Genomic DNA, 21,991 nt, shown 5'->3' on the forward strand with positions numbered 1-21,991 from the left:
AACTGAGTCCTTTTGTGCATTCACGTTTTATCCCGGCGAGAACTGGGAATTCACATTAATACGATTGATACATTTTTTTAATGAATATCCCGAGAAGACAGCAGAATGAAAAAAGACAGGAAGCGGTACCCTGATCTGTGTTATTCGATGCGGTGCAATGGACTATAAACCACTTTGACAAATATTGCATTCCCATTTCTTCTCCGGCGGCGTGCGCTAATTTCCCCCTTAATCTACCAAAGCAATTTAACACATGAATTCTCTGACGCAGATCGACAAGCTTGTGCCGTTCTGCAGTCCGGCGATGCTATGTTCACTCTGCATGAGCCGCTCGTAAATATTTGGGCGACTGACGGCATCACCTCTGGGGCGTTACTCGACTCGACACGACCCTGTCGGTTTTAGTGTAGTTCCCACCCCGGGCTGGATAGGGGGTATTTGAAGGGTAGGGCGTTGCAGACGGGCTCCGACGGCCAGAACGCCATTGGCTGTGCTTGTTGGAACGTTAATTAAGGAGTGAAGCTGTGCATCTGGGCGTCCCCAGGGCAGGCAGACCGCAATCTGCGAGCATCGAGTTCATCGCAGTGTCAGAAAAAAATACAGACCACCGTACAGAAAAAGCATGCGTGCGCGTACACCGTGTCTCTATATGCGCACACATGTGCGTGTGTGTGATAAGAGTGATGACGGGCGCAAGTGTGGCTAAGGTGTTTTCGAACTGAATTCTCACACCTGCCCTAAAGCACCTGTCTGGGAATCATTCCGTATTTGTTGGTGTGTCGAGCGACGACGATCTTGCAGCATTCGCATTTAGCACCCCTCCCTACTGCATCCCAAGAAAATTAAAATATCAGGACAATTAAACTGTATTATCCTCAAGCAGCCGGGGGAACAGGCGGGGGCGGGGGGCGATAAAGGTGCGAGTGAGATTTGTTGAGCTGCCAGAGAAAACTTACATCAATAATCCTGCCAGGCTGCTCGCTCGCTCTCACAGCTGTGCGAGACCTCCGGACTTCACAGTGCGGAGTCCCGGCGAGAGGAGCAACAGCGCTGTGCCGCCGCCACCCTTCGACAACGCAGCCCCCTGCTTAATCTCTCATCCGCGACTCCGTCCCCCTGCCCCGTCTGGCGTCGTGAAAAAGGAGCCACAGAATGGAATTGTCTCTCATGGCTGCGCAGGTAAGGCTCCGATGTCCGTCCGGACCCGGCCACCCCCGTGCCTCTCCTGAACAAGTCGTGCTTTGCTTCACTGTGGCGTGCTGCGGTTTATTCGCGGGTCTGCCATTTCCCGACCGTCTATTTTCGGACATCCGTAGGCGCGTCACAAATTCTGTAGATACACAGACACACACTGCAGTATTTCATGAAGTGGTTTCTCACCGACGCTGAACTCCTGAGAAGATGTTCCCGGGAACGAGCGCGTTTCGTCTCTCGTCAGGTCCGGACACAAGCAAGACGTTTTGGACGGTATTGTACCAGTCGGTAACAGTTCAGGCTTGCTGTTTTTGTTTGCTTTTAAAATCGGCGCAGTATTGCCGAGAGGGAGAAACGCTAAAACTAATCGTGCGTCACTGTCAATTGATGTTATGCTTAATTATTTTAATTAGCTTTTTTTCCGGTAGTCTTCACAAATAGTACATTTTCAACAAATTAATGTTGATGGGGGTTTCTTGTAAGTTAGGCGCGCGTGTTTTAATGCGTATTATATGAAAAGAGCTCAGGTCTTGTGGGGCTTTTAAACAACTGGAATTTTGATCCAGTGCAAACACGTGATTTTCACAGTCGGATAGTTAAGTTTCTAACTCGAAGCCGTCTAAATCGAAAATGTTTTCTGTGTGGCTAATTGGGGTTCCTCTTGCTTTAATAATCAACCCTGTTCAACTTTTTGCTCCTGTGTAGGCACAGTTAGTCAATTTTTTTCAAAACCAATAACGCACGTAAATTCCTGCTGAAACCCTAGTTAATAATAACTAGGGCCCTTTATCGATCTCCACGGAGATGCTAACTGTGAAGATATTTTCTTGAGATTTTTTTTACCATGAAAACGAAGATGGAGAGACAGGGGTCTCAGTTCCTCGAAGGCTTGGATCTTCGTATTTGTGTTCAACCACATTCTCTGTTACATAGCTGGTCTAATTTATTGAGCTGCATACATGTAATAAATCTGTCCAGGCTCTGAGGAACCTTAAAGGTACAGTAAGTGTACCTTTAATGAAGTGAATGCCTGGTGGAGTCAGCTGTGAATGTCCTACAGTATATATGACTAATTTAGAAAATCATTAGGCTAATTGTGAAATTGATTACTGAGGTACCGACACAATACGAGGCTGTGCAGGGAATGTCTTTACAACTGCTGCAAAAGCCTTCACAAACCTAAGCAACTGAGACAAGGGAGCATTGCGTCTTCTAGTTAAAACAGTGAAAATCCAGAAACAAGGTCTTTATTGGGCAGCTCATTCATAATGACTTTTTTTAAATAGGAAAAGAGTGTTGATTAGGAAAAGTGTTTTAAATAATTGTAACGGCACGATGGCCGAAAATTGATGTAGAACTGGACCCTATGCGGTAGTAGGTTTGATATCAAGCACCGGGTTTGAGAGAGAGCCGGGTGTACTGAGCCGAATCGTAGGGTCCGGAATCGTAGTTAAAGGGAAACGCAGGTCAGGAAGCCAGAGATTCTAGAGTCGAACAGCAATCATGTAAACCTGAGGACGTTAACTAGGAGCTCCGCTGGGATACCCAGTGCTGAGCACTGTGGTGGTGGTAAAGAGTCCTCAAGCACTCTGAGAACCGAGGGGTGTGATTGGATAATTAGTTTCTATGCCTGCGTTTGCGGGAATTGGAAGGGGCTTGTTTCTGATTACGGGGAGCCGTGACAATAATTCTCCAAGGTGTAACAATCACCTGCCCATGACCACCCGTCACGAGGACTTGTGTAGAGCCCAGGAAAGTACGAGGCAGGGACAGTAAAATCCCCATGAAGTAGAATCCTGAATGGAATGTCTTTGACCAACTTCTCCGCCTTTCTAAGTGTGCTGTCTTGGAAAACCAGGATCCCGAGTGCAGAAGAGTTAGAGGAACCGCAGACAAAGCAAAGAACTCCGAGCACAGACAGAAGAGCACGAACTGGAGAGTGTGGCCTCGCTGTGGGAGTCAGGAGGGTAAAGAGGCCCCAGGCTCAACACACAGCGAGGGAGGAGGGGTCCCTGTGGGACCCCATCTGGACATTCTGATCAAAGCCGGAACAGGAGGAGATCTCCTGGAAGATGAAAGGAAAGAGGAATTCAGGAAGGGTTAGAGGAGAGTGTTGGATAGAATCTTGGGGAGCCCTTCGTCACTTTCAGTTTTTATTCTCCTTAACTACAGTAAATTACATAGAAAAGACTGAACGGGCACATGTCTTCTGTTGCAAAGAGACGAAAGGGTGCCTGTTAATTTACTGAGTGACCAGAAAAAATCTAGCCATCTGCTAGGATTCTTATATTTTTTCAAAGCAGCACTGTGGTCTGCTCTCCATGACAAGTGGAAAATGAGCAGATAGAAACTGTAGTTAATTCCACTTGAATAACAGCTGCACTCATATTGATTTGTAGATTTGTAGTGATTGCTTAAAACAAATTTCCTGAGAGAAAATGAGCCACCGTTATAATGAAGAGGCAAAGGAGAAGATGCGGGTTATGGATTAAAGGAATGCTTTTTTAATGTTTTTCCCCCAGAAATCCTTTGCATAATGTAATTTTGCAATTAATGCAGCATCTCCATATTTGAGCCACAATAAATACCAAAAAGGAAAAGACATCGTCTTGGAATAACTGTGTAGGCTGGATGTCACGTGTCAGAGCTGCTGATATAATGATTGCCTGTTAAGAAGTTCCTAAGACCTCTGGCTGCTGCCTGTTAATCAGATTGCAAGCTTCTACAGTTTTCCTTAAGGGCAACATGGAAACACCTGTCGTACGTGCAAGGCAGAAACACAGTTCTGAAGCTGAGCACCCGATTTTGTGAATCTTTTCTAGATGTATAGATATTTTATTGATCCCGTGAGGGAAATTCTAGATTCTAGATCTAGGGTGTGTTAACTAGCTCGTAGTCAGAGTGTGTTCAGATTCTGTCATGGATAAGACTGGTACAGTACCTCACAAACAAAAACAAGAAGAAAGGTTCCCAAAGTTCACCACAGCTGGGAAGCATTCTTGAAGGGCAGGCTGCCTCAAATAGCAAATTAAAATTACTGCAGAAACCGTCATGATATAGGCCTGTTATCAAATCATTATTTGATAGGCAGTTGTGCTATCTATCTGAAGAAATGCTGAGCGACACTTTCTTTATTTTGTGCAAGGACTGCTTGTGAAAGAAAATGTGGATAACAAAATGAAGCACTCCTTCTTCTGGCCCTGAGCCTTGAGTAAATTCATGACCGTTTCTTCAAAATACAATATCAAGCTCATGAAATACATAGTTCTTTCATTTTATAAAATGTAGTCTAAATTTTTAGTTGTTACAGATAGACAGAATTATATTTGGGCATATTAATGGCATTATCTCTGGCCATACCAAAACCTGGTGTGAAATGACAATGAGCAAATATCTGTATCTTTTGGAAATGGAACTTCTTTTTCTGGCTGATTTCTGCCAGAAAAGCTGCCACTTCATTTGTGAATTATGTAAATGTCCAGAGAAGGACGATGAGTTTCCAATTAATAGAGAAGAGCAGGAGGTCACTGAAGCCTTTTTCAGCTCTCTTCTTACATCTCAGGGAATTTGATGAACCATTGTTGCTGTTAAAATCTGGGTAATAGATATTTAATCTTTTTTTTTCTTAGATCGTTAATTATCAAGTGATAGAAAGTTAATTAAAGTCTTAATTTAACTGAATGTCTTTTCCAGTTTCCTGTACAAAGTTGGTATCATTTTTTTTCTTTCTCCTTAATGTTCCTTTTTGGAAATATTTCAGCGTGAGGCTCATGGTAACAGAAGACTTGCATTAGTTTGTGAATTAATAATCTGTACTTCCAGAATGACTCATTCAGTAAGCACTCCGGATCAATGTGCAGGTGACACATGGTTCTGAGGACTGAAATCAAGAAACTAGTCTTTACACAAAGAGTTGTAGGGAACCAGAACAAATTGTCAAGCCAGATTGTCTGGGTTCGTCATGAAATGAGCAGATGAGATCCTCAGAACAATCAGCAGCAGGTGAACAGATGATACAGATGGGTCTCCTCTCATCTGACCTCTTTTTTTGTGTTTCTAAGTTGCTATATTCCAGACTGAGCCAGTTGTGAGTCTGGGCTCCATCATTAGTTGAATGAGTCCATTATTTCCCAACCAGCAGCACACAGCTGGATGTGGTCCACGTCAGGCCACTGTATCTCCGCTTGCATGTTTCACAGCTGGCCATGTTGTGAGGGTTCCAGCTGGCCAGGGTGCCCTTAGCTTGCTGAACAACAGCACCCCCTATGACCTGCTGCCGTCTGCGAGCCTGCTGTGCCGTCAGCGGGAGATGCACCGCTCCTCCAGCTGATGCTCGATCTCCTGTAGGCCCTGCGGCCCTCCCTCCGACAGGTGTGCGCCTTGGAGAACGAGCAGCCTCCTCACCCCCCTGCTCCCCGCGCCGACGATCATGACAGTCAGAAACAGCCACAGCCCAGAGGTCATGTGACACTTGCTGTATCCCAGAAGCCACCTGACCTTTACCTCGCCAAATCCCAGAGGCGGTGTGAGATTCCAAAATAAGGGGCAGTAAACAAAGAAAGCCGAGAGTTCCCATTTTCTGTCTCTGAAAACTGAGAACGTAGTGGGAAATGGCTGCATTTTCCAGTCGATAACAACAGGATCAATCATCTAAGGCTAAGCTTTAACCTCCCAATACATTTCCAGTGTTTTGATGTCCTCAGACGATCTTTTCCTGCCAAGTAGAGTGTCGTTCTCGCCACAGCTGGGGAAAAGAGTCACCCAAAGCCAGTTTCCCTGCCAGGAAGTTTGCATGTCACTGGGAGTTTGGGTAAGCTTTCACGTCCTGTGTGGAAATCACAGCAGAACAGATCAGCGTTCTCGAATGCCAGCAACACGGAGATGTGGCTCTGTGTCATGTACGGATGCAGAGCCATTAAAGGTCATTTTCATGTAGCGCTAGACGTTGAAAGCCTAGGAGAGAAAAGGTTTGTGGGGGTGCTGTGGTTTTGTGGAATGGTAAAACAAACTGCCGGTTTTCACGAACAAATTACAGCAAAACGACGTGACCATAGAAACTATCGATTAACATCCCGTTCCACCACTCCCTGTTGAAAGGAACCCTAGATATCAATACTTTTTATATTCCGTTTCATCAGAGCTGTCCACAGCACACTGTGTACGTTGGAGCGTGTGGACTGAGAGCCAATATGCATATAGATGAGACGGTAATAGAGCTCGCGCCTTATCAGCAGACTGAAACAGTTCCCTTATGATTTCACTGATAATACTGAATACCCCAAACCCACTGACAAGTCGCTGATCTACTGTGAAGTTATCATTATGCCACTCACCTGAACTTGCTTGAGCCTCTGTGCTACCTGCACTTAAGATCCAGATAGAAGCCCAGAACGTGAATGTAATAAACAGTTCTATAATCTAATCGATTCTTATGATTTTAGTTTGACGGTGACTCTACTATAATCTTAAATTAATTGTTGTTAGGGATACTTTAAAGCAGACTTCTATTTTTTCAATATAAAAAGCCTATATTGGCACACCAGGGGCATCTTTTCCCTAACTGCCAGGGATGACTTATTGTCCCTGCAGCGCCATGGTTCATGAAAACACATAAATCATTCCTGCTGACACGAGTGGAGCTGTTAGACCATAAGATCACTGTTTGAAAAGTAATCCCGAGAACCCATCGTATAATTCTTCTGTGCTCTAAGAACTAATGGGCTTAAAGCATTAATAATGAAGCAAAATGAGTCACTCTTCATCAGCAGCTGAGGGAGATCACAGAAGCATTCAGGGTGAAATCTGCTCAAGATAAGAGAAAGTGGGAAGGACTTGGAAACATGGATTAGCCCTTAACTTCTCATGTGTCCTCTGTCTCTGCCCCTGTACCACTTCCCAGTCAACAGCCGAGTCCTGCAGTGTCTGGATTTTGGAGGAGGGTGACGTCACTTCTGCAACTGGCACTGTGCACTGAGCCCTGAACTCCTGCCACCCTTGTCCATCATGTAGTCTTCAGTGCTACCATGTCACGGTTATTTTCACATGCAGTCGAGTTAAATGCCCCGTGATTAATCGAGCTGAATTAAGCAGTTGCATTGTGTGCATTCTGCCGTTTGACATCTAGGAACATCCTATTGCCTGCATGTCAGTTTCTTTAATTAATGGAACAAGACAAATTCAGGTCCCATTTCTCAGTTTTTGTATGTTGTAAATGTTGAATGGTAGTGTTAAGAAACAAATAGCTTTAATATGAAGACTGTCTGTAGCCACTGGTTTAACATGGAGGCCTCTTACATGGTTCAGTTCTTATTTATTTTAAGATAGTTCTTTAAAGATGGCTCATGATTCAATTCTCTTTTATCTCAAAGATAGTTAAAGAGGGCATTTTTCAAAGCCTCCAGCACTGTCAGTCTGTAAAATACATGTTTGTGTCCAGTCCCATAGCCCAGTATGAGTCAGTGGTCAGAGGAATTGGAGTCACTTGGACAATTACTTTCCTCAATAGGACTCTGCAGTACCATGCTGAAAACACCTGAGCCCGCGAGCCCAAGGTCACAGTTTAGTGGAAAAGCTGCTGAAAAAGTAAGAAGCAACATCCATCCATTCATTACTGGGAAGCTGTTTCATCCTGGTCATCCTCACAACAACTGGGAAGTTCTCCCAGAAATATAGGGAACAGGCAGATCAATAGCCTGTAGCTTGAATGAATGTTCGTAAGGATAAAACAATCATCATGGTTCCCTGCAAGATCTGGAGCCCAGTGATATACTGTAGCACTTTAACTTCCCAGGTTTCCAGTATGAAAGGGGACCTACATGTTTTTGTTCTTAAGTAATGAGTATCACCACCAGCCTATCTTCTCAACACCTCTCGCCTTCCACAGCTCCATGCTGAAGAAGTGCTTTCTGAGCAGAGGTCAGTACCTTTGTCATTGCTGAGTTTATGCACATCTGATGGAATGCTGCACACGAGCTGTGACTTGGCTCTTCTAATGGTCCTTGATGCGTTGTGGACACCTTGCAGACTAAATAATTACATCTCCCGATGCAGTCAGGGATGTCATTAATAGTCTGCAAAGGAAAACAGCTGGCACTGCTTCTCCGTTACGGGTCACGAGTTGTCAGCACAGTTAGAGGAGAGGAAAAAAAATCCTCTTCTGCCGTTCGAAAAATGAGCATGCAATCGAACGTTTCCAAAATGGCCTCACTTGAGCAACCTCAATTGGCTTTCAGCGCTCCAGGCTTTGTGTGTGGAGGACTCATGTGGGGTTGCGCTCAAATTCTGCAAAAAGGGCCTAGAAAACCTACTGATGCTTCCGGTGATAAATCATCATTATATAGCGATAATAAATTGCACTGTAGGCGGGCATCCTTCAGTTTGGAATAAAATAACTTCCTTCACAAAACTTTTATTTTTCTTTAGCTCTTTAAAAGACTTACAAAAAGAGAGATTGAGCTTTGCAGCCAATGTGACATTAGGTAAAATTTAAATCAACATTTGCATTGGTTTTCTATTTTAAGTGGAAAATACAGCAGTAATGGAACTGTGCCCCTCAAGTGTGTGTACACTGTAAGATAATTTTCAGACAGTACAGCACACAGTGAGCAGGGGAGATGGGGACTGCATGTAATTAAGGCTCTACTGTCTGAGCCCCAGAGGTTTTGCCAACGAGCCAGTGCTTACACAGTGGTGCCACAGTACAGTTTGTCATGCAGGTCGGGTACCTGAGATGACAGGCTGTAAAAATGTGTGCTGAACCGAGATGAACCAGTCTTGTCATTTGAACACCCAAAATGAATGAATTGACCCTGTTTATTCTTTTCATTCTATCCAGGAAAAAAAAACAACAACTTCTGCTTCAGGGTACTGTGTGGTTGTAGAAATTGCAGAAGCAGCAAAAAGAAATAAGGGGAAGAGAAAATATGTTACATAACCCATAGTTCCCTATGAGAGATGAGAAACGTCAGCATGGACAGAGATCAAGAGTGTTTAATCCCTTTGGAAAAACAGAGTGATCTTTCCAGCTGTCCAATGATCCGAAAGCAGAGAATAATGGAAGTAATGTAGTTCTCATCTGCATCTCTGCCACCCCTCTAAGGAAACGGATTGGATAGATTGAGGCCAATGTTAGATCTGAGGTTCAGTACAGTGTTTGAAGCACAGTGGAAAAACTGTTTTACTGCATTATCATTCTGACTCCCTTCATTTGGCCTAACATCTTGGCATTTGTGTGGATCACAGCGTTGGTTCTTATTCCAAATGCATTTTTACCGTTATGCACTTATCATGCAGTACACACAAACTATTGCAATTTTAACATCCTCAGGAATCATACAGTTTTTAATGCTGGATTCAAGCATGAATGAGAAATGGTTTTATTATAGGAATTTTTTGCTACTCTGGTCAGTGCTGCAGGTCTGTCTTTTAAAGACTGTGATCCGTGTCATAACCCTGAAATGAGAATTCCCACTGTTTCCAGATTCGTGGTACATTTTCATGGTTAAAGATTCTATGCTAAATGGAGAACGTGTGCTGTATTCCTGATGTGGCTTGGACTGTAATCCACTGCAATGTGGTGAATGCTGTTTTTTTTTTTTTAAAAAAATTCTCGGTCAATCCACTGTAGTTTCATAGCGAGTGTTGTCTTGCAGCCTTTTGAAAGAAGGAATTATGCAAATAGGGGGCAACAAACCCAAATAGGTCTGAAAATCAACACAAAGTCCTGCAGAAGTTATTCTGCATCTTATTCGGTTACTGGAGTTCCTTTGTGAAGTGGCTGTCCGCTGTGGTGAATAGCCGCTGTGGTGAATAGTTTTTTGTCAAAAAGGTCCATCAGGGCTGACTCTTTCTAACTGGCTAACAAGCTAAAGCTTACAGCACACAATAACGGAATCAAACAATTACCGAATGTAATGTAATGCAGAGCAGAATGGGATCATTAGCTAAATGGAGCTGCAAGGCAGCCTCCTTCTCGGGTTTCTCATGATAAAGTCATTATCCAGCTGCAGGGAGCCCGTGAAACTTTGGAACAACGCAACAACAAAAAAAGGATTATCAGCCAAAGTGAACAGTTATGACACAAGTGCGTCTAAGATATTTCACCAGGTTTCATTTCAAAATCAATTTGATACTCATGAAATAAGATCAAGATCGCTTTATTGGCCATATACAATTTTGTGCATTAGGAATTTGTCTTTTTGCATCCCCCAGCTTGCTCTCCATGAGACACACAGACAGGGAGAGAGAAGCCTGGGGTCAGAGCGCAGGGTCAGCCATTGTACAGCACCCCTGGGGCAGCTGGGGTTAAGGGCCTTGCTCAGGGGCCCAACAGAGTAGGATTCCTCTGCCGGCCACGGGAAGGGTAACTTCCAGCCACAGGCGCAGATCCTCAGCCACAGAGCCACCGCTCCACCCAGTGGTCTTTGTTCTCAGCGCACACTGAGCATGGTCATGCCAGGGCGATAATGATCTCGCCCTGCTGGAACCAGCTTCTACCTCCTAACTGGGCCGTTCTCCGAGGAAATTTCTTTCTCAGCTTTTCGATTGTTCTAAAAAAAAACTCTCTGTGTTTTTGACGTGGGGTGCCTGCCAACCAGTGCAATCACAAGCTTAACTGAACTCCAGCAGAGCAGTAATAAGGCCAACAAAGCCAGCTGTTTAATTCTGAAACAACTGTCTCATATTTTAAATTAGTTCTTGGTGAGCACTGCGTCTCTCTTTCATCTTTTTAGATCTTAGAAGTTAAAAATTTAATAGTAAAATTGGTTATTCAGAATTTTGCATTTCTCAACTTCTGTGATTTCAGCAGCCAGAGCAACTACACGGCTCAAAGTTTTGCCTTATTGGAAATAGTAAGTTTTGAAACTGTTTTTGGAAGTACTCATAGCAACGATTTCCCTCAGGTTTCCTGACATTTCTATGCCCTAGGTATGAAAATCAGCTCTCTGACAAATCTACTTCAGGCCACTCCAACTCACTTCTCAGAAATCTCAGAATTCAGCTCCTTGACTGTGTAGCTTGTTCTAGACACCAACAACTCTAGAACAAGTTACACGATCATGTCTTAAATGCACGTCTTCTTCATTTTTACTTGTGTCCACAAGTCAATGTCAGCAGTACTGGGCTGACATGATCGATATCTGATAGGATTTCAAATGCTTTTCTCAAGTCATCTCTGACTGTGATATTCCTTTAAGGTGAGGAAGTATCCTAGGAGCTCTTTGCTGAATTGATTGAAGTGCAAATCTCAGCTCTACAGTATTGTGCTCTTCCATCTTATGTTATAACAGTAGAGGCACTTTACTGTTATTTTCCAAATTTAGGACATTGTCCTCCTCTGTAGTGACTATACAGTCTCTCTGCCAGAAATAATGCATTGCCTATGAAAAAAAAACCCTTTTCTTTACGGTAGTTTCAGATGCTAGTCTTGCATGAATGAATTCATGCTTCGCTGATCAAAATGTCTGTGGCTGTAACTCTTCAACCCAAGGAAGCCCGCTCAAGGTTGTGTAGTCTTCACTGCCCTGTGAGACCAAGAGAAGAACGGAGAGCACAGGGCCGTTTGAGCGCAGGTAATCGCTCGGCATTACTAGAAGCTCCAGGACATACCTGCGGTATATTTTGACACATGTCCGAGCGGAAGAAAGAAAGTCGGCGTGAAAAGCCAAGTGAGCACACGAAGAGACGGATGCGTCAGGACCGCTTTTGAAGAAGAAGCTTGATGGCTGCCGGTTGTATGATATATTTTTATTTTTGTGTCCGCTCCACTGAACCTTTCTGCTGCTCGGCGAGTGAATGGGAGCTCTGGCCTCTGCGTTGGCGCGCAGCTGGGAGAAATCTTGCAGAAACGCGGACGGCTGGGGGTATTGATCTGGCATTGCCCCGTGAGCAGGCTTCTTCAAAGCGGCAGCAGGCGATGGACTGCCAAAGGTTACAGCCAGCAGGCATAGCAGCCTGCAACTCACCAGTGGCAGCCCGCTGGAGCTCAGCTCAGGAGCCTGGCCAGGACATGGAGATGAGACACCCTGTTTAAGCTAAGGCTGCTGCAGGAGGAGGTGTTAGCGAGGCCAGTAGGGGGTGCTCACCCTGCAGTCTGTGTAGGTCCTGACGCCCTAGTGATGGAGATACTATACTGTAAAAATAAAAAAAGCACTGTTCTTCGGATGAGATGTAAAACCAAGGTCCTGACCCTCCATGGTCATTAAATATTTATTGAAAAGAGTAAGGGTGTTATTCCTGGTTTAAACATTTAAACATGCACCGCGCGGTAATTGAATCCCAAAACTGAGTCGGTCCGACCTAAAGTTGTAATCAAGGATTATTGAATGTCACTCTCTTGCATGGGCTTTAATCGCTGGTCTTGATTGTTTCCCAATCATACTTTTTGGTTTGGGGAATATGCCAACATCTGATGCCAAGAGAGGTTCATATGTAGATCGTGGAAATGCTCAGTGGACACCCCAGGTCGAGTTAGGGTTAGTATTCACACTGTAATTAGACCATTTTTAAGTTTAGCGCTGGATTTTGGGGTCCAAGTTAGGTTTAGGACGATTGGTTGCTTGCTCCTATCTGAGTTTTTTTTTCAGAAAACTCTTTTGGGCCTGAATGTCATTCTTTTGCATGGGTCCTGGTGTCCTGGCCAAATTTCCCCATTGACCTTTATGCATCATGGCCTCCTAATAATCCCCATCTCTGAACTGGCTTCATCTCTCTGTTCTCCTCCCCACTGAGAGCTAATGTGTGGGGACCGTACTGGGGCACTCTGGCAGCAGTCCCCTCATCCAGGTGGGGAACCAGAGGAGGCAGGAGACAGGTGGAGATGGGAGAATGCATTTAAGACTGAGAACAGGAGGCACTTCCTTACACAAAGAGTTGTGGATGTATGGAACTCAGAAATAACTGTCCGCTCCCGAGGAACTGAGCTGCATGGGCCTCTTCTTAGGCGCTTTCATTCCTTTCCCCTTTTCCCTCTCCCAGCACTTCCCAGCTGTGAGCGGGGCCTTCCTGGACTCTCCGTACAACGGCAACACCTCCCTGCAGACCTCCACCTCCAACCTGGAAGCCAGCTTTGCCCGGCCGCCGGAGCCCGAGGAGGAGCCCAAGATCTCCAGCGACGCCATCTGGCTGTGGATCGCCATCATCGCCACCATCGGCAATGTGGTGGTGGTGGCCGTGGTCTGTGCCTGTACCTTTTAAGAGCCCTTGGCCCACCCAGCCACAAACGCCACCCCTGTTTTCGTAGCTTAGACTGACTGGTCTTTCAGAGTAGCCCAGTGTGCAGAGCTTCCACCTTCTCATCTCGTGTCTCCCCTGGACCTTGGCTTCCATAAAGAGTCTGTCGTTCTGGGCCAAGGGGAGACGGTCAATACAAACTTCCCAGGGAAGATGCCCCACTAACCATTGCCTACAAAAGGCTTTGGTATAAATTAAATATGAATGATTCATTTCAGAGTCTTATTCCTTCGTCGTGAGCAATAGGTGCAATGTATCCGATGCCGACCTGGTGTGAAAAAGAACAATTCAGTGCTCTGACCCCACGGAAACTGTCAGTGAAGGTCGTTTTTAGAAAGCGGGATATCCGAAGGCCTCACGTTGTTAGCGTGAGTGCAAATCTCAGCGACGTACTGTATCTGACACTTCGACTTTGCAGCTGCGGAGAGGATTAGCCTTGAAATCCTCTTAACACAACTCGCCAATTACAAAAAAAACACATTCCAAGTCTGATTTGGCATTAGCTAGCATTAAGAAACATATAACGCCAGGTAAGAAGCCTGGAAGCTAGGAACCTTCAGAGCGAATACAATTAAAAGGGTTTCCAGAGCAAGCACAGTGGCAGACTTTTTCTTTCTTGAAGGCAAGAATCTATTGGAGTACATTCGCAGATGTTTGTAAGTTGAAATCTAAGATAATCCGAGGGGGGAAAAAACAAGACAGGAATTCTTTCAAACATAAAAAGTCTATAGTTTCTGGCATGTGGTATTTTTAAGACCTTTAGCGATTTCAAGATTATGTTTTTAAATCGGGGCAAGAGGCTTTGGGACTTTGCTGGGCTGTTTGAGGTCGGCCATCTCCCAAAGCCTTTTGCTGTCCTGGGTGGAGCTGTGGGCTTTCTAAGGGCTCTGGAAAGGCACAGGCACCCACTGGCCTGGGCACACGATGGTACCCACCCTCTGCCTTGGCACACAAAGGGCAGTGACTCAGGACAGCAGTACCCTTCCAATGCCCTTCACGGACACTGGACTGATGGCAGTCCAGTAAATGCAGATTCTGTGGCTCTCTCAGGTACTGTATGTAAAGATGCCGCTTTTCTTGTTACACCTTAAGAACATAACAATAGTTACAAACAAAAGGGAATCATTTGGTAATCTAACCTATTTGGTAGATAGTAGCTGATTGATCCTAGGATCGTATCCATCCTTGACTAGAAAAAACAGCCAGGAGATCAGTTTCAGCTTCATGGCTTATTTCATACTGTACGCCCACCACTCTTTGTCTCACAAGATCATTATGTTGTAGTCATTAATTGTTTGATAGGGATTTGAAGAACTGGAAATAAACAAGGATTACAATGGACAATTGTAAATCACTGGGGATTTGCTGATGTTATTGAACAGGCATTAGTCTGTAGCTGTGTGTACGGACTCTGTTTACATTTACAAGAGAACAGTCCTTCCTATTTAACATATGAACAGTACATGTGCATATTAAAAACAACTTTTTATCAGGAACTTAAAAATGTCATGAGATACACAATATGTTGAAAGAAAAAACCCACACAACTAACATACAGCCATGCAAGCCCTGACTACATCACCTGATGTCCCAAAGAGTCTGTAAACATTAAGATCATCCCCAGCTCACAAAGAGACTGTACAGTGTTTTTCTAGGAAGAAATCAAAGCAGATGCAGCTATGATAAGCATCCTGCTTTACACTATTGAGCTCTTGTTATGCTGCGTTCTCTCATGAATATACTGTATGTCTTTTGTTAGGTCGTACAAGAAATGTTTCATCTCATCTGCATTATCACTTGAACATATCCGGAAATTCAAAATTCTGAGAATATAGAAAATGCAGAACAGTGCAAAAGGTCAGAGATCTAAAATAGCTATATTTTATAGTACATGTTATACAGAGCACGAAGGACAAGGAGGAAACCTCCTAAAAATACCAGTCCCCAGATCTCACACTAACTGGGATGGATTCGGAAGAAGATTCCAAATATTAACGGGCAACTTGAGGAACACACTAAACACACATCAGATTCTGACATTTAGGGAATGTTTTGAATTTGCAAAAGAGTTACTAAAACACTTCTTGTTTTATTACAGTTTTTATGTTTTAAGTTATCACCATCAGAAGTGATGTTTTCCATGTACTGGTCCTTCTTCAGTGGCAGCCTTTGAGGAGGTATACGAATGTTATTAGCACAAAAATACATATTTTTTAATTCAATTTTTTTTTATGTTGGAAAAACAAAGGTATGTTCAGAAGACATTTATGGAGATCTGTTCTTTGCCACTATATCTAAAGAATTCTTTTTCTCTTCTTTAGAAGGACGAACTGAGCAAGAGGGGAGAAAGGCCTCGAAAAATTCATTCGAGGCCTCAGAGTGGTCTGCTTTAAAAAACACTGTATACGCTTCCTCTGCGTGAATCGCTCTTTTCTGAGGGAATCTCTGCAGCTTTGCTGACTGATTTTACATTTCCCCATCTCTTCGTAAGCGGACTTTTGCCCTTTCTGCTCCTGTAGTTCAGCTTGGCAAGAGTGATGCCACTTGTCCTTGTCACAGTCTGCTAGTTCGGTGTGCAGTCTGCTAATTTCCACCTCCTCGACACTCTTCTACACCAGAGGGCAAAAGGAGAACAGGATGTGACCAAGCAGCAGAAATGTAGAAGCAGCAGAGATGAGAATGGTCTATTCTAGGAGTGAGCTGTGTTTTTTTTCTAACTGAGAGAGGAAGAGATTGAGACTGCAGGAGCACACTCATCTGCGACAGGTGTAGCTAACCCCTACATGTAGTTTACCCCTCTCAGCCCCAGGGCGGAGGTAAACCTGCCTTCACACATTGTGAAGCATGAACTGTTCTCCCCCGTGTGCTCAGCCGCTGTCCTGGTTTTGCTCTGCTCGGCTTTGCTCTTAATTTCCCACTTAGTTGACCAGATCTTGGCAAGGGGGTTCTGAGCGCTTCCAAGCTGCAAGGAGCTTCTGCACACAAATAAAATCGCCATTTAGTAGGGAGACACTAAGATTTCCATTGCATTTGATTTGATAAACATCAAACACAAATACATAGCCCACAAACTTTGCCCTGAAGGGCCTGCTTAACAAACATCTGGATAATATTAAGCACAGATGTTACCTTTTTTATTTTAATAGCATGAAAGACAAGACGCAAGAGAGCCACAGTGGCTGAGGGCAGAGCTTGAGTTCACAGTATTGTGCAGCTCCTTTTAGATCCTGCAGACCACATCCCTGGAGAAATTCTGTGCAAGTGGAAAACAAGACCCCTGTTCACTGGCCCCATAATATCAGAAACGGACTCTCTCTTCAAACCCTTGGGTTCTGATTTTTCATGGGTAGTGTGACATGTTTGTGCAGAAACTGCCAGCGCTTCCTGATTAATTTGAGAAATGACCACCTTTTGTTAGCTGGCCTGCTTCATGAGGGATCTGTGAGTTTTGCCACACAGCTGAAAAACAATCTGAGCTCAATGTTTCATCCTTGGGCAGAACAGAAGAGAGAGAGAGAAAGCATTCCTGTCTCCTCCGTTTATTGTGTTGTTTGCTTGTGTTTTTTTAGCCTCTGAAGATGAACTCTTGTCCGCTGAAGGGCACCGGAGGGTACAGCCCATTTAGAAATGCGCTCGAGTGGAACCGCTCAAGACCAGAACACTTCTTGTGGGGATTGTAGGGCATGAGCTACAGAGGTCACAGGTTCGATGATCTTATTCACACAAAGCATGAGCTGACAGCACGTGAGCAGAGTGCTCCGGTAGAGAGATCAAACCCCTGCGTTCTAAAACGCCAGAATAAAATATCCAGATGTTCCTGAAGAACAGCAGAAGACTGTCCCATTGCAAGCGCAATGTTTCAAAACTCTGAGTTTAGGGTTTTTTTCTATTCATGAGACACGGATGAGGAACAGATGGGCAGCTGTGTTTTGCATGCTGGAAGAAACATCAGTAGCAGCCGGATAAGCACTTCATCTTCACCTTTGGCTTTTGCACATATAGCAGTAGCAGGGTCCTTCAGAAGCCAATCAGTGCTGAATACTGGACAGGAGACTGCTGTGGGCAGCCTGGAGCTGGGCTCTGGGTTGACAGAACTGTTCATCTGGACACTGGGACCCTGACAGGGAAGGTGCTCGGAAATGTACAGGTACTCAGCAGCCAGTGGTGGAATTTGCTATCAACAGAGGTTTTGGCCTGCATGTCACCCTCCATCCTTGTGGAGCTGTTTCCTTAAGCTCGTTCCCTGTGGTTCTGAGTAGAAAGTGGTTATTTTGTGCAGTGAAAGTGAAATTGTCTTCAAACCACAGACACATATTTATATCTACATTTTGTGAAAAAAAATGAATACTTTTGTTTCAGTGTCTTTTATTTGGTGATTTACTTATTTTTGCCTTGATGGCGTCTTGAACTGCTCTAATGTTTTTAAAGTATTTTAGGCTGATTTGCTTACGACAAGAGCAGATGATTCTCTAATTGGGTGAAAAGCATGCTAACACATACAGTAGCTGCCATTTAACATCACCTTTTACACTCAAGACACGGACAGCTTCTTAACATGTTGTAAATAGCAAATTACATAATACATTTACACATTTTCATAAGGCACTAAGTAATAGTTTTATTTTATCTGTTGTGGGTTTCATTAATATTGTGATTGGATTATTTGGACTAAGTTTTACTTGTGTTTCATCAGTAAAACAACGTTAATTTGCAAGTCAAACTTCCAGCACTGACATTGGACAGGGCTGTACTGAAAAGTTAAAACTATAAAGCACATTTGTACAAGCTTATTTTTTTAAATGCAGCGAAGTTAAATAACCGGCACAGACTTATTAATGTGAGGCCCAATGAATTATAGGAAAGTGGGAAAGCATTTATTTTAGAACAGCATCCAAGTTCAATAACATGAGTGGGGCTTTTTTACATGTTAAGCTTTGTACTATTGTGAGGATTCTAAATGCTTATATTTTGAATTACACGTAATTACTAGGAAGTGAAAATCAGTTTAAAGTGCTTTACAAATATGCTTAATTACAATCAAATGAAAAATTAAATAAACATTTTTTTTCTTTTAATGTATAGAAGACATATCTTTATGGAACATCTTTGAATACAAATAAAACGTAAAAGTAATCATGTTTGGTATCTGTATTTTATGATGGTGCATTTTATTACGACTTTTTTGACTGGGACTGAAGCTGAAATCCACCCACACACAGTGTCAGTTAGGCTCACTCACGGGTCTTCCGACAGTAAATCCTATTCCTACGCCTGTCCAGGCTCCAGTGACCTTGACACCCTGTCAGCTGCAAAGATCAGTAAAGATCGTTTTGCTCCCAAGCATTTCTTGGACGGATGCGGTACGTCAGATTGTCCACAAGAGGTCTCCCTACCCCTGCTATATTGTATCTCTTCGGTCGCGATCTTAAGAGGGGATGCGTCCAGCTCTGCCTCTCCTCCCATGTTGCATCATTCAGTACTGCTAGGTTTGCACTACTGTAGGTAGCTTGGCAGCATTACAGTATCTGAGCCCTGACTCAGAAGGAGGTAGCAGATATAATCTGTGTCTGCAGTTAGATGCCCTCATGCCCAAACACAGTTGAGTAAACAACTGATTTACAAATGTAGTTCTCACGTGTGCAGCCAGCCTGCATTAAAGATTAGGATGCAGCTTCTGCAGTTTCACACAGCTCCCCAATATCAAATGGTGACACCCCAGAACAAAACAGAATATTCCACACTTTCCTCTGTCCTCCTGCAGGTTTGAGAAAAATATCACCCTGTCTTACATATTTTATATACCTGGGTACAGATGTGTTTGTGCCTGTTCCATTTTGTGCTTGATGTTTTGCCACGTGTCTATTATGTTTGTGTTAAAGATGCTGTTTTCAACATGGGCGGAGTCCCTTAAACAGCTATAATTAACATAAAAGGGAACCGCAACCCACAGTTTAAAAAAAAAAACATTAACAATTTATTCTTTGCTTTAAAAAGGCATTACAAGACAAAGTCATCTTTTGATCCCGAATAAAATGCAAGATCAGAATCCAGCCTTCCGCAGTAATTTAGTCTAGATTTTCTTTTCTATCCTCTCACCCAAAGCAGCAACAGAGTTGAACGTGGTTCTCTGAAATTGAGTTTTTAAAGCAAGTTCAGAGGAATGGCAGCAACCAAAGTTCTCTCACCTCTGCTGCTCTGACTCGGAATTCTCCATGACATCACTTCCTGAAAGCCCTCTCTCCTGCTCGCTCCCTGTACCCCTGCACAGTGGCCCCTTGGGTAACTCCTCTCTCTGCAGCAGGGTCCCAGCCTCCTCATCCTGCAGCCAAGCCAGTTAAGACCAGAATCTCAGCCTAACTGCTCAGTAAACATTCCTCAATGCATGAATTTCAACTGGGTCTTAGCCCATACGTGCACTTCAACAGTACACCCCCCCTGCCCCTCTGCCACTCTCCAGCCCTCAGCACAGTCAAGGATGGTTTGGCACCGCCTCTGTGCTGCATCCCCAAAACCGCATCAGATCTCAGACCTCAAATCATGGGGCAGCAAAGGGGTTTCTTTACGCTGACAGATGGAAAATCTCAGACAGGCAAAGAAAAGGGGCTTATGGGACTAAATGTAGCCTTGTCTCCTGGCAAACAGAACAGTCTCTAGGAAAGGGTCCTATCTGTTTTATAACCTTTACCGAGTCTCCATTAGGGCTGCTCCAGGCCCAAGGCTCCAAGCGACTCAGTAGGCCAGCGCTGGACTTGGTGTCACTTAAGAATGACCTCACTGGAGCACCCAGATCTTCCATTACAAGGTTGATTTAATGTCTTGTGCGTACTGTCTGAAAAAAAAAACCTTCTTGCTGTTTCCCAGTGAAAAGGAGGTTAGACATCATTATGAGGGGCCGTGTGGTCAGATTACTTTTTAGTAATGTGGTCGAGTATCAGTCCAGCCAGACCACTGAACCCTTGGATTAAAGCCTAGACACATTCTTCAGCCAGTAACGCCTGACATCTGCATCTGCTAGGTTACAGACCTCTTTTTTGCTTCTTCAGTCGAGTAGTTACGGTATATTAAGCTCTTTCATTGAAATGCATTCTGACACAACAGCTAGTTGTTTCAAGATTAAAAAGCACTCTCTCTGAGGTCCTTGTAATGTTTCATTTCACAGAGCCTTCCGACTGCTTCCAAAACAGCTCCTGTCTGAGCACAGCAAGCACTCCTTTCGTAAATATCAAAACCAGGAGGATTTTCAAATGTATTTTCCCATCCTCAGGTCCAGAGGATAAGTGTTAACGGGTACAGGATTGTGTACAAGCATGGTCACGACTAAGTCTAGCTTGTACAGCTTCTTTCCTGCTGCTTGCTGTTTGTCGTTGTAACTGACCATTCATCCATCCATTTTCTAACCACTTCTTCCAATACAGGGTCGTGAGGGAGTCAAAATCTATCCTGGCAAGCAGCGGGCACTAGACAGGGTACCCCCTGGATCGGATGCCAGTCCATCACAGGGCAGACGCAGACACAAACACGCCCACAGTCACAACAGGGCCAATTTTCCCAGAAGCCAATTAATCTTCCAGTATGTCTTTGGATTGTGAGAGGAAGCCATAGGCCTGGAGAAAATCCACACAATCACAAGGAGAACATGCAAACTCCACACAGACAGCACCCTGGGTCCAGAGTTGAACTCGGGGACCCAGCACTCAAGGAAGCAATACTAACTACTGCGTCACCATGCCACCATCTTCCAGCAAAATTAAAATATGAAACATTACTGACAGTTAAGGCATTCAGAAATCGTATGGCACTGGGGCCCTTAAAGATATCTGACCGTTGTCAAGTGGGACTAACCCAGAGTTGGAGACAAATACGAAACGCAACGGTGGAACCACAAATTCTGAAGGACAAATTATTAGCTGTCGTTTCTTAATGAAAATCTTACTGAAATTCTGCAGAAATACAACTTTTAGTGATTTTCATAAGGCATTGTGAAGTTGCAAAAACCTAACCTTACTATTACCTATCATTAAGCCTCATTAATGAAATGCTAGTGTGTTTCTCTCAAACAGCCACATCTGGCATGAAATTCTGTTTACAAATAAAAGCAAAGGGAGAATATTAAACTATGACATCCTTTTTTTGAAAATATTTATTTTCTAGCATCTTGTTTAGTTAAATATTCATACATTTTGTTATTTGTTGTCTCAAGACATTTGTTTTACGTTACATTTCATAAGACTACACTCTCATCCAAAAGCAGTAATTAAACATTTACCTTCCAGTGAAATAGCACATAAATCTGCCAAGTGCTGAAGAATAATCCAGATAGATTGGAAAGATCTGTTATAGGCAAAGTAGCCTTTGTGAACCTTTCAGTTTCCCGATCTTAGGAATCTGCATTGCTTGCTTCTACCTTTTCGTCTAGTGGAGCCATTGACTTTTAACACACAGTCTGGGTGTGTCTGCATAAAGAAACCTGCTCCTCCTAGAGTTACTATACAGTTGTACACATGCAGACATAGCCCCCACTCAGTCTCTACTGTATCTAACCCTATACTGCAAGGCTAATCCTTGC

General features: G+C 43.8%; 1 protein-coding gene across 6 annotated transcripts; it reads left to right on the forward strand.

Annotated features, from left to right (window-relative positions):
* The first annotated feature begins 329 nt into the window (after positions 1–329).
* Positions 330–18,545, forward strand: LOC107076662 (uncharacterized protein C14orf132). Of its 6 annotated transcripts, none has more exons than XM_015341076.2 (4): positions 1,273–1,482; positions 13,171–14,475; positions 15,524–15,602; positions 15,747–18,545. In XM_015341076.2, exons 1-2 carry the CDS (start codon positions 1,402–1,404, stop codon positions 13,387–13,389), a joined length of 300 nt encoding a protein of 99 aa, XP_015196562.1. In that variant the 5' UTR covers positions 1,273–1,401; the 3' UTR covers positions 13,390–14,475; positions 15,524–15,602; positions 15,747–18,545. The 6 variants fall into 6 exon arrangements, with proteins under 6 accessions (XP_069042451.1, XP_069042449.1, XP_015196562.1 ...); XM_015341077.2 differs by having other exon boundaries at positions 16,995–18,543; XM_069186350.1 differs by lacking the exons at positions 1,273–1,482; positions 15,524–15,602 and adding an exon at positions 330–1,179 and having other exon boundaries at positions 16,995–18,542.
* Positions 18,546–21,991: the final 3,446 nt, after the last annotated feature.

Source organism: Lepisosteus oculatus, chromosome 3 (assembly GCF_040954835.1).
Source record: "Lepisosteus oculatus isolate fLepOcu1 chromosome 3, fLepOcu1.hap2, whole genome shotgun sequence".
NCBI classification, from domain to species: Eukaryota; Metazoa; Chordata; class Actinopteri; order Semionotiformes; family Lepisosteidae; genus Lepisosteus; species Lepisosteus oculatus.

Bases quoted from the DNA above. Each gene is read 5' to 3' on its own strand.
- LOC107076662 (XM_015341076.2), top strand. From the start codon at position 1,402: ATGTTCCCGGGAACGAGCGCGTTTCGTCTCTCGTCAGGTCCGGACACA. The intron at 1,483-13,170 runs GTAACAGTTCAG...TCCCTCTCCCAG, and splicing joins GGACGGTATTGTACCAGTCG to CACTTCCCAGCTGTGAGCGG.